General features: G+C 35.8%; 1 protein-coding gene across 2 annotated transcripts in view; it reads right to left on the reverse strand.

The window, feature by feature from the left end:
* The window catches only part of TRPC4AP (transient receptor potential cation channel subfamily C member 4 associated protein), an 83468-nt gene that overhangs the window by 30155 nt on the left and 39793 nt on the right, over positions 1-13520 (reverse strand). For both annotated transcript variants that reach the window (XM_031953902.1, XM_031953903.1), the window contains exon 8: positions 10286-10474. In XM_031953902.1, the coding sequence (XP_031809762.1) occupies positions 10286-10474 (189 nt within the window). The remainder of the gene's footprint in view (positions 1-10285; positions 10475-13520) is intronic.

The following is a 13520-nucleotide window of genomic DNA, read 5'->3' on the forward strand; positions in this document are numbered from 1 at the left end:
ATTACAATAGTCATCCATGATTTCAAAGAATTACTAAAGATGAACACTATACATCTTCCCCCAGAGAGGTAATAGATTTAATATGCAGAATGTGACTTTATATTTTTGACTAATTATTGACTAATAACAGAATATTTAGCTTTGACTATCATTTATCACAAGTAGTTTATTATTCTTTTCTCTCTTTTTTTTTTTCCAATAAAGTAGGAAGGAGAGAAAATAGATGCTAATTTAAAAAATCAATTAAAAATAGAACGGTAAAGATGCTGGAATGACGCATACACTTTCATATTGTCAGTTTTATTTAATTGTTTATGAGGCATCTAGATGGTGCAATTAGATAGAGTTCTAGGCCTGGAGTCAGGAAGACCAGAAGTCAAATTCCTCAAGTACTTCCTATTTGTATGACCCTGAGCAAGTCATTTAGCTTCTATTTACCTCAGTTCCTCATTTGTAAAATGGGGATTATGATAATTGCACCTAACTCCAATGGTGGTGAGGATCAAATAAAATAATAATTATAAAGCCTTCAGCATAGTACCTGGTTTATAATATATGTCATTTATATAAATGTTAATTATTAACTTATTTTTTATTATGTTATTTATATAAATGTTCATTGTTAATTACTATTATTCCTTTGTTACAACATTTCACAAATAAGAGATAATCTATAAATATTGTAATATAAACTACATCAATAAAACTTTAAAAATAAATACTAGTTTTGCTATTCTTTACTTATATGACTTGGATGAGCCATTTTGCCTTTCTAAGGCCCAGTTTTCTCATCTATAGAATGAATGGGTTGGAGTCTATAATTTCTAAAGTCCTTTCCAACTTGTGAAATTCAAAGCAATAAGTTTCATCTATATCATTCTCATCTCAACTGGTTTAATGCAATAACCTTTACCCCTCCCTCTCTCACTGATTCTCTATCCCATTCCTTTCAAAGGCTGTTCTGAACTTTCTCTTCTCCCAGGTAGCCTTTCAAACTTCTCCTCTTCCCATTCTACCAATCAAGAAACTCATCTTATACTTTACTAACAAAACAGAAGCCATTTAATATGAGCTCCCTATTATCTTCTCTTAATATTATTTGCCATTCTCTAGCTTCCTATTTTGGTCTTTTTAGTCTAATAAAGAGGTAACCCTTCTCCTTATCCACATATTCATGACCCTATGCTCCCTCCACCTTCTTTAGCAGACTGACCTCTTTAATCAACCTCCTTCTATTTGATCTTCAATATCTGTTGGTTCTTTCTCATTAATAACTAGGTCCAGATTTTATCATCTTTAAGAAACCCACATTAGATTAGACCCACATACCATGTCCTCAAGCTGTATCTTTTTTCCTTTTCTGTAAAGTATGGGCTAGCTCCCTGGAGACCTCGGGGTCAGTCAGAGTCAGGATGAATTAAAGTCCTTAGTCTTTAGGGAGAGGAGGAGGCAGGCAAGCAGAATCCTTGATTCTGGAGTCAGCAGTCATCAACTTCTCTCCTCTTTGTCCTGCTGCCAAGTGACTCTGGTCCCTCTTCCCCTGCCCTCCAATCTTTGCCTCGGATTATCTTAACACCAAACATTCAGCAAGCACCAATGGTGAGAAGAGCCATTTATCCAAATATATGCTAATAGAGTCATTATCTCACATCCAATAGGTAATTAGCCTTAAGTGCTCAGTTGTCTGATTCAAATATTTTGGAGTTTCAGCCCTCTACACTTTTCATTATCCAACTTTCTAGAAAAAAATTATCTATCCTTTCTACTTCTATTTCTTCCACCTTCACTTCTCAATCTTTTGGAAGTTAACCTCTACTGTCATCATTCAAAAAAAAAAAAAAAGTTCTCTCCAAAGTTGCCAATAATCTCAATTTCCCCACTGAATAGCTTTTTCTCAAACCACATTCTTTTTTCATTCTTTTTTTTTTTTTTTAAATCTTTGTAGCATTTGATCCTCCGATACCCTTTCCTCTCTGGGTTTTTGTGACTGCCTTCTCTTGATTCTCCCATTTTTCTGACTACTCCTTCCCAATCTCCTTCGCTAGCTCATCTTCATCTCACTCTACCTAAATGTGGACATTCCCCAAATATCCAATATAAGCCTTTTCTTCTCTCCAAACACTCTTACTTGATGATTTAACTAACTCCCATAGATTTAATCATCTTCTTTATCCAGATGACTCCCAGATCTATAAATCCAACCTTAGTCTCTTTCCTGAACTCCATCTAGTCTCACATCATTAACTACCTACTGGATATTTTGAATTGAATATCCCATAATCATCTTAGATTCAATATATGCAAAACAGAACTTACTATCTTTACTGCAAAACTAAGCCTTCTTTCACATTTCCCTATTCTATACAAGGCACCACTTCTTCCAGGTTTGCAACCTTGGTGTTATCCTCAATTCTTCACTCAAATTGCCTAATCATGTTGCCAAATCTTTTCATTTTAACTTCACTAACATTTGTCACATTCCCCTTCTCCCTATTCAGATGTCCAACACTCTAATTCATGCTCTAATTACCTGTTGCCTGGACTATTTCAAAAGCCCCCTAATTGCTCTTCCTGGCTCAAGTTTCTCCCCACCAACATATTTTCCACATATATGCCAAAGTGATTTTCTTTCATTTTAAGTCTAATCATGTCTCTCCTCAGTCATTAAACTCTAGTAATTTCTATTGCCTTTAAAAGAAAATAAAAACTTGTGCTTAGCATTCAGAACTGGGTCTTACAATATAGTCCCAAATATATCTTTTCAGGTTTATTATATCTCACCCTGTCTCCCCTACTCTATGGTCCATCCAAAATATCTATCTTGCTATTTCTAACACTTGGCACTTCACCTCCAATTTCCATGTCTTTTGACTGTTCTTCATGTTTGGAATAAGCTCCCTTACCTACCTCCAACTTTTAGAAGCCACTTCCTTTAAGCCTTAGTTCAAGGCACTGATACATTGTTGGTGGAATTGTGAATACATACAGATGTGAATACATCTGGAGAACAATTTGGAACTATGATCAAAAAGTTATCAAAATGTGTACACCCTTTGATCCAGCAGTGTTTCTACTGGGCTTATATCCCAAAGAGATCTTAAAGAAGGGAAAGGAACCTATAGGTGCAAAAATGTTTGTGGCAGCCTTTTTTGTAGTGGCTAGAAACTGAAAATTGAATGCATGCCCATCAATTGGAGAATGGCTGAATAAATAAGCTGTGGTATATGAATGTTATGGAATATTATTATTCTGTAAGAAACGACCAGCAGGATGATTTCAGAAAGGCCTGGAGAGACTTACAGGAACTGATGCTGAATGAAATGAGCAAGACCTGGCCATCCTCAGCAATGAGATCAACCAAATCATCTCCAATGGAGCAGTAATGAACTGAACCAGCTACCCCCAGAGAAAGAACTCTGGGAGATGACTAAAAACCATTACATTGAATTCCCAATCCCTATATTTATGCCCACCTGCATTTTTGATTTCCTTCACAAGCTAATTGTACAATATTTCAGAGTCTGATTCTTTTTGTATAGCAAAATAACGATTTGGTCATGTATACTTATTGTGTATCTAACTTATATTTTAATATATTTAACATCTACTAGTCATCCTGCCATCTGGGGGAGGGGGGTGGATGGTAAGAGGTGAAAAATTGGAACAAGAGGTTTGGCAATTGTTAATGCTATAAAGTTACCCATACATATAACCTGTAAATAAAAGGCTATTAAAAAAAAAAAAAAAAAAAAAAAAAAAAAAAGAAATGAGCAGGACCAGGAGATCATTATATACTTCAACAATGATACTATATGATGATCAATTCTGATGGACATGGCTCTCTTCAACCATGAGATGAACCAAATCAGTTGCATTTGTTCAATAATGAAGAGAACTAGTTACATCCAGTGAAAGAACTCTTGAGAAATGAGCATTTCCACTGCCTCTGTTTTTCCCTGCTTGCAGTTTTGACTTCCTTCTCAGGTTATTTTTACCTTATGTCTAAGTCTGATTTTTCTTGTGCAGCAAAATAACTGTATGGATATATATACATATATTGTATTTATCATATACTTTAACATATTTAACATGTATGCGTCTACCTGCCATCGGGGGAGGGGATGGGAGGAACGAGGGGAAAAGTTGGAACAAAAGGTTGTGCAAGGGTCAATGTTGAAAAATTACCCATACATATATCTTGTAAATAAAAAGCTATAATAATAATCTAAATAAATAAAAATAACTAATCCAAAAAACAAAACAAAACAAAACAAAAAAACCAAACAAATTTGGTTCAAGGACGAATCCAACCATTTTGGAGAGTAGTTTGGAACTATGCTCAAAAAGTTATCAAACTGTGCATACCCTTTGATCCAGCAGTGTTACTACTGGGATTATATCCCAAAGAGATTATAAAGAAGGGAAAGGGACCTGTATGTGCACGAATGTTTGTGGCAGCCCTTTTTGTAGTGGCTAGAAACTGGAAACTGAATGGATGTCCATCAGTTAGAGAATGGCTGAATAAACTGTGGTATATGAAAGTTATGGAATATTACTGTTCTGTAAGAAATGACCAACAGGATGATTTCAGAAAGGCCTGGAGAGACTTACACGAACTGATGCTGAGCGAAATGAGCAGGACCAGGAGATCATTATATACTTCAACAACAATACTATATGATGACCAGTTCTGATGGACCTGGCCATCCTCAGCAACGAGATCAACCAAATCATTTCTAATGGAGCAGTAATGAACTGAACTAGCTATACCCAGAAAAAGAACTCTGGGAGATGACTAAAAACCATTACATTGAATTCCCAATCCCTATATTTATGCACACCTGCATTTTTGATTTCCTTCACAAGCTAATTGTACAATATTTCAGAGTCTGATTCTTTTTGTACAGCAAAATAACGTTTTGGTCATGTATACTTATTGTGTATCTAATTTATATTTTAATATATTTAACATCTACTGGTCATCCTGCCATCTAGGGGAGGGGGTGGGGGGGTAAGAGGTGAAAAATTGGAACAAGAGGTTTGGCAATTGTTAATGCTGTAAAGTTACCCATGTATATATCCTGTAAATAAAAGGCTATTAAATAAAAAAAAAAAAAAATTGGTTCAAGGACCATATTTAACATAAAATCTTTCATTAGCTTCTTAGCTGTTTAGTGTTCTTCTCCCCCAAACTACTTTGTATTGATTTTGCATAATCTTTTATATGTATAGATTATCCCCCCTTGATGGAATGAAAGCTCCTTAAGAGTAAAGACTGCTTCACTTTTGTCTCTGTACATTCATCACGTAGCATACTGCTTGGTACATAGAAGCCTGTTAATGAACAATGAGATTGGGCAATTACTTTCTCTTCTGGTCTCTTTCAGTTTCTCCAACTATAAAATGAAAGGAATGGGTTAGAAGATTTTAAACTCCCTTTTATCTCTGACATTCTATGAGCTAGTTTCTCTTGTATCCTGAAAAGGAGAAGAGGAAGACTGAAACTTCATAGAAAAGCTACTGAAATACTTTCTAATCACCTGAATCCCAAGGCCCCAGAGAATTGGCCATTTACAGCACTTCAATTCTGAGCTGGCTGCTGGCATTACTGGAAATCACCCACTTGAAAAAAGCCCCCTGTGATCGCAAATTATGTAGGTATTCTTGAGTTATATCTCCACAAGATATCTGTCCAAGGAGACATTTTTGGTGAGAAAAAAAGTTTTTTTCATCTAAAAGTACAGATATTCCATTGGAAGCAGAAAGTAATGGTCTGAACTTTAAAGAAAAAAGCTAAGATTCTACTAGCAGTTATTGAAAAAAAAAAAACCTTTTAAGTTGGGATTTGTTGATTTGACTATGACTCACTTTTTGGGAAACCAGTAGTCCTTGCATATTAATCTGTGCTATATTCCTCTGGATAGGCTTACTAATATCATGAGTTTTAAAGAAATATCAATGATTTAGACTCAAATTACTACAACCCCAAATTATACTAATGGCTTGTATTTTGTAAGGACATGCTGAATTTTAGAAGTCTAGTCTTATTGAGGGCTGTTCAAGGAAGAAGCAAAGAAAGATTAAGATTCAATCTCAGTTCCTAATGCAGCTATGGAACATCACTCTATGATCCTGGAGTAAAAAGCTGACTAAACATATAGCTCATTATGTAAATAGGTTGAGCTTTTTTTTTCTTTCATTGTGCTTGTTCTTAGCATATAGTCCCAGAAGATAGGGTGCTACTAGCATTTCTCAGCTAAAGACTAGTATGTCACTTACTTAGCCTCCACTACTAGCACTAAAAGGGGGGTGAGGGGCACTTTGGGACAGTTACTTTTTTCTCCCACTTTTTAAGACTTCCCTAAGGCTACTGAGACCACTATTACTGATGCTGAAGCAGCAGGCAGAGATTACAGACCTCCTATACCAATGTAGTCTGGATAGCCTAGTCATGAAAACCTCCGGTTCCCTTTCTTCCCTGATCCCAATACTGGCTCTCTCCATTAGGAGTTTGGAACAAGGAAAGAGGATGTACGTCTACCACAAAATTTTGAAGAAAAAATTGAGTGAGAGGTGCTATAAGGTTAAACAATTGTTTTAATGGCCATGGCAAAGAATCAAAATCTACTTCAGTACCAGATAGGAGTCTGGGGGACTTTGAGGACACACTTGACAACTGAGACATATAAAACTGATCTAATTTGGAGACAGAGGAACAACTTCTAATGCATCAATTTATGCATCAGAATATACATAGAATGAGGTACAGTTGGAAGAGATGGTAGATAGGAAAAATACTTACCGAGCTCACAATGATAAAAATTATAATAGGATTTTCTGGTAAAAATAAAAAAGTAAACAAATATATGACAAACAGATATGTATGATAGTTCTTTAAAAAAATCAATAGTCTCTACATGAACTGATGCTAAGAGAGGCGAGGAGAAGTGAGAGAACACTGTACACAGCAACAACAAGATTATGTGATGATCATCTGTGATAGACTTGGCTCTTTTCATGAGGTGATTCAAGTCAGTTCTAATAGACTTGGAACGGAGAAAGGCATATGCAAGCAGAGAGAGGATTATGGGGAACATATGTGGATCTCAGCATAATATTTTCACCCTTTGTTGTTATCGTTTGCCTGCTTAATTTTTTTTTTTTTTTGTTCTCCTTTTTCCCCCTTTTTGGTCTGATTTTTCTTGTGCAGGATGATAAATGTGGAAGTATGTTTAGAAGAAATGAACATGTTTAATCTATATTGGATTACTTGCTGTCTAAAAGAAGAGGTAGGTGGGGAGGGAAAAAAATATGCAACACAGGTTTTTGCAAGGGTCAATATTGAGAAGTATCTTTGTATGTATTTTGAAAAATAAAAAGCTATTTAAAAAAAACACTTTTAAAAAAATCAAATCTCCTTTGTCCTTTGATTCACAAAGATTGGATGGGAAAATATGCACCAGAAAGGAATTTCTTTATCTTTCCATAGCAAGGTAGACTTTAGTGTTCTAGGAAATTCTATAAGGCTATAAATATAGAAAAGATATTGATCTGTATTGGGAGAATTTCCTCATCTAAAAATTGCCTATTATAAGATCACTGCCTAATCCCTGTTCCTATTATTATCCTAGGAAACAAGGTACAGTATGTGAAATTTAGAAGAAAACAATTTCCATGCAAAAACTAATCAAAGAGAACCACATTTCTCTTCAAATTATTTTCTTTTTCTCTAAAATGGAGATCAGAGAGACTTTACACATATGACTCATGTAGTGGTTTGGGCTAATCACTATTCAAGGTCCTGCTTCTTGTCAGGTAATTGTTAAATCAAGCTCCACAGACACTTGAATGAACTAAGACCTGTTAATGAAGAATTCTGTGAATATCTCTGTTAGACTGATGGGACTCCCCTTTCTGAAAAGTGCTTTTGGGATAAATATAACTAAAGCTCCCCAAAGCAATCTCCTTCATGGTGCACTATCATGGCACCCCCCTTCTAGTCATCATCTCAAGCCTTAAGTGGATCTTTTGTTCTTAAATAAGTTTTTGTTCAATGGACTCATGAGTTTTCTTTATCAATTGAGTACAAAGTCTCTCCCAGCAGATAACTTAGTATCTATTTAAAAAGATGATGCCTAAAAGTAGCTCTTTATAGAAGTCTGTTTTATCTGGCATATTCTGTCTTCAGGAAAAGTAGAATACATTGGTCATATCCCCATTAATCATACCTCTCAAAAACGAGGGCTTTGCATCTAAGTGCTCTCTCTCTCTCTCTCTCTCACTCTCTCTCTCTCGTTTTCCTTGCCTCACTTGTGGGCTCTTACAAGTAGGAAATAACTTTTTGGCTAAACTACAGGCTATAAGATGAGCCTTCTCAATACATTTCTGAAGGCCCTAATCAGAGGAATATCTCCAATTGGAGATCCCCTGAACCAGTCATATTCTGTCCCTAATCTCTGTTTGTTAGGTTTGCTTTCTTCTAGGCTTCGGTCAATTTACCTTCAAATGATCAGCACTAGATAGCTCTATCAACCAGCTTCAGAGATCTGACTCAGAACCCACTGGATCTACAATCAGCTTCTGACCCATTCTCAAGCTTGCTATCCCTCCAAATTGGGACCTTGTAGGATGAGCTAGCTATGCCCATTCTAAGCAGGAAGTCATTTCAGAAGATGAGATCATCGCTCCTACCCCAAAGGACTTTGGGCTTCATTTGTTTGGAGAGAAACTGATTGTTGGGGTGGATGGACAAAATAGTATCCAGTGGCTGAGTGGGCCCCTAGTATGGTACAAACTGATCCTGTGCTAATCTCTGCCACTATGTCTTTTTTTTTTTTTTTAATTTATTTATTTTATTTAATAGCCTTTTATTTATAGGATATATGCATGGGTAACTTTACAGCATTAACAATTGCCAAACCTCTTGTTCCAATTTTTCACCTCTTATCCCCCCACCCCCTCCCCCAGATGGCAGGATGACCCATAGATGTTAAGTACATTAAAATATAAATTAGATACACAATAAGTATACATGACCAAAATGTTATTTTGCTGTACAAAAAGAATCAGACTCTGAAATATTGTATAATTAGCTTGTGAAGGAAATCAAAAATGCATGCCACTATGTCTTGGTAAGCAACTTTGTACCGCTATGGTGTCACTAAACTTTGGCTTCAGTTCATCTCTGTAACACTCTCTCCCTACAAGTCATTGTATTTCACTACCAACTTCTAAACACTATTTTAACAAGTGTGTCTGTAGGCATCCAAAATTTCACTATCAATCTCTTGATCCCTTTCTATTTAGGGATCCCAATCTATTTTTCAAAAGATTTCTTTAGTAAATTAAAAGAGTGGGGAAATGATGGTCTTGAGTAACTCGGTGGGACTGAAGAGAGCCTGAAGTATTGATAAAAATTACTTTCTAAGGTGAGCAGGAAAGGGCAGTGATGGGGATCAATTTAACCTTATAATCCCACCCTCTGTGGAAGTCACGGGGTAACTCCATGTCTGTGTCCAGTCAGAAATCCAGAGATTAAATTTCCCCTATAAAATTATCTATGGCCCATATCATCTTTGCTGAATCACTTTTAGGATTTCAGTCCACCACGGCACTCTGCCTCATGGTGTCTTTCCCCTCATCCTCCATGTCACATAGTGACTTTCCTCTCATTTCTGACCATACCTTATGTCTTTCTTCTTCTTATAGCTAACTCTTCTAACTAACTAACTCTCTATGGATTTAGTCTGCCAGCTAAGAGCATACTTCAATCTCATGGGGTATTCCTTTCTCCTGGCTAATTGTCTTTTCCATTATTAACTGTTAAAACCCTTTTCTTGCTAACTATATGTTCTCAACTCTATTTCATTTTTGCCATTCCTAGTCTATATTATATATCTCATTTTGTCTGTAATCTCTTCTCCTAAATAAACTACTTTTTGCAAAAGAGAATGGCCATTGTGAATTCTTCACATGACCTAACCCCAACATTTAGTCCTTGCATCAATGTCACCATTTGGTGCTGAAACTCAAACACATCATTTGGAACTAGGAACTGTTACCCTGAAAACATCATTTGGTGCTCTCAACTGCTCTCAATCACATTAGGATTAAGCCATTTAAATCACAAGTTTACTTTTAGGAGGGAAGATCAAGATTTGATAAAAGTAGAAAATGAACAGTGTTGAGGGAGAGAATCAAAAAAAAAAAAAAAAAAAAAAAACCAAATAGCTGGGCTTCATAGGGCCCCAAGTTACTGGTTTCATAGAGTTTTTAACTGGAGTACCTGGGCTGCTATGCTCAGTCTCTTCATTAGCTACGCGCATCAATGCGTCCAACACTAGGGCATTATCCAGCCATGTGTACCATTCCTCTAGCTCTTGCAAGAAACTGGAGGTGCCTGTACTTTCAGACACTTTTCTTGTTGCTAGCTTGCAGAGGCGCTCAATAAAACCTGGAATATTCAGGAGAGTTGCTGCAAAAAGAAAAGAAAGCAGTAAATCTTCATAATTAAGAAAACTGGATACACAGAGGAGGAATACCACCCCTAAACTCTTCAAGTATGAAAGCAATTCCTTTTTAACAGTTTGACAGGAAATGACTTATTTGGAAAAGAGACCAAATTTACTAAGACAGAATAGCTATTTTAAACCAAAATTCTGAGTCAACTTAAGATGGCAAAAGAGTTATAGTACTTAGCTTTTCAATTGATTTACCTACTTTGTTGAATGAATAATTGCCAAATTTATTGATGATAGTCTAATTAGAAACATTAACAATCTCTGCTCAAGTTTATCATCTAATTAAGAATCATCAGTTCTTTTCTCTTATATCTAGTCATATTTCTTTTGAACTCATTTCTGACAATAGCTACCAAAGATCTTAATCTTTTTGGCACCTTTACAAAAAGTGTAAACCAAAAAACAAAATATTACAAATGTGTACTTTGTGAAAGTCATCTTTGGGTTATGGGTATTAACTTGTATTGGGGATCTCCTATTTACAATCCACATCATTCACTTTGTCAACTGTCTTACAATTATTTAAATTTTTAATTGCATTAGTCTTGACTCTCCATCAAAGTTGACTTTTGCATATAATGGCAGGAAATGTTCGTAAAACACCTCCCTAATTTCCAAAGCATCCAACACTGTATTAGGCACACTTAGAATTCTACAATGTGATAATTGCAAGAATCTTAAAAGTGATCTGGTCTAACTCATTGACTCAGTTCCTATAGTGCAGCAAAAGGTTAAAATAAACAGCCAACTACCATTGCCTTCAGGAACAAGACTAGGATGATAAAGCCAAGGAACAGATGGAAACAGTTGCCAAGTTACAAGCTGCGGTAAAAATAAGATGAGTGGGTCATGCAAGGAGCATGTGGACAAGAATGGAACAACAGAACAGCAGCTAATAATCATGAAACCAAGAAGCCAGTCAGGAGGAAGCTCAAATAGGTCATCATAAAGAAATGGATAGGCTGATACCTGACAATATATGCCTGCCTATGATTTCCCTTTGTAAACTGGTTGGGGCACAAAGGCCATGTACTCTTCTGTTCAGTAAACATTTTTTATGTTCTTTTTCAACTTGAAGGGAATGGACCAACTGGAATATAGGGATTGAATACCAAAGAAATTTGATGGAACAATTATCAGATTCACTGATGGCTTGGTCTGCACAGAAGATTATACATTAAAGACTTATGCAGATCCACTACAGGACAACCTTAGCATATTACCCAGTGACAAAGGAATCAAGAAATCATACAAATTTTTTATCCATCAACACAACCGGGGCAAAGGTGATTGAATATCCTAATTGGGCCTGATCTACTATAAGAAATCTACATAAAGCAAAAGAAAATAATCAAGAGGGTAGGCTGAGTGTTAAACTGTAAACATGGACAGCTTTGAATGAGTATATCCATTCACATTGGATACTCTCTTGGGCAATATATTTTAATTACATCCATGAAATCTGTACTCTTCTGAATTGTTCATATGTGCCTTGTATTTTTTGCGTCTCACCTTTCAAACTAGGAATTGCTACCTCATCTCAATCACAATAACATGTAATTTAGTAGCTTAAGAGGAAGCTTTATTCCATTGCTAGACTGTACTACAGATTTTAAAAAGTCCTTTTTTAGACTGAGGACATTGTCTCTGATTAGCACTATTTCAGCTTTTTAGGGAAATAATGGAATGTCTACTCTCATTTTCACAAGACAACCCTTCAAATCTCTTTCAAACATGAAAGCAATCATGTTTCCTGTAGTGTTCCCTTTTCCAAATTAAACATCAGCAGTTCTTCAATCAGTCCTTAATATATAGTTTCTAAACCCCTTCAGAATCCTATCACCCTCCTTAGGACACACCCTAGTTTGATACTCTTATTCTTGACATCATTCATAGATATACCCCTTCCATATTTATGAACTCTGAAATACACTTATATGATCATAATTTATTGTTATTCCATCTCTTCCTTTGCCTTGAAATCCTAAATTCTGTTCTTCATTCTTATTAAGTCCTCTCATTCTTCAGTTCTTTCTCAGGCCATCACTCCTGCACCAGCTATACTCTTCTTCTTTCTCTATCACGGTCTTTTGGTTAAGCAGTTAGACTCTATACTGTTCCCAAGTCCCTTGACCTCTTCTATTGCTACCAAATCTAAGCCTTGGATCACTCCTATCATCTGCTGCCTTTGTTCCCAAATATATGTGAGGCTAAACAAAGCTGGGGAAAAAATCATGATGCCATTCTGACTGGCATTTATGCTACATAAATTTAACTGGGCCCATATTATGGCAAAACAATCCTTTTACACTTCCCTAATTAACTTACCATCCATTTGCCACAGTGGCTCTTGCAAACTTTCATTTTTTCCTAATAATTCCCATGGTACTCTCAGTTAAGAATTTTACTGAAAAAATTTGAGGCTACTTGCCTAGAGTTCTCTCTCTTTTTCTCCCTTACAATTCATCTCATTACCCAGATGCCTTCTACTACTATTTCCTTTATCGTTGACTCACATGAAGTAGCCTTTTTCCTTGATAAGGCAAACCTTTTTTTTCCCCAGTTTTGAATATTTTAATTTTTTCCAATTACATGTAAAAACTAACATTCATTTAAAAAATTTTTACTCAAATTCTTTCCTTCTTTTTCCTCTCTCCCCCATTCCATTACTGAAAAGGTTAGCCTTAGAAAAGTTATACGTATGCAATCATGCGAAACATATTTCTATATTAGTGAAGCTGTTAGAGAAAAAAACTGACCAAAAAACAAAAACAAAAAAATAAATAAATATTTTAAAAGTAGGAAAATAAACTTCAGTTTGTTCTTTCTCTAAGGGTGGATAGCATTTTTCATAAGTCCTTCAGAATTGTCTTGAATCATATTCCAAGGCACAACTCTACCTGCATAAGTGATTCTATTCCATCCCATCTTCTCTAGCAGACTTTCCCCTTATTATTGCTACTCTCTTTTATTTTCAATTTCCCTGTCTATTGGCTGCTT

Source organism: Sarcophilus harrisii, chromosome 2, assembly GCF_902635505.1.
Source record: "Sarcophilus harrisii chromosome 2, mSarHar1.11, whole genome shotgun sequence".
Taxonomy (NCBI): Eukaryota; Metazoa; Chordata; class Mammalia; order Dasyuromorphia; family Dasyuridae; genus Sarcophilus; species Sarcophilus harrisii.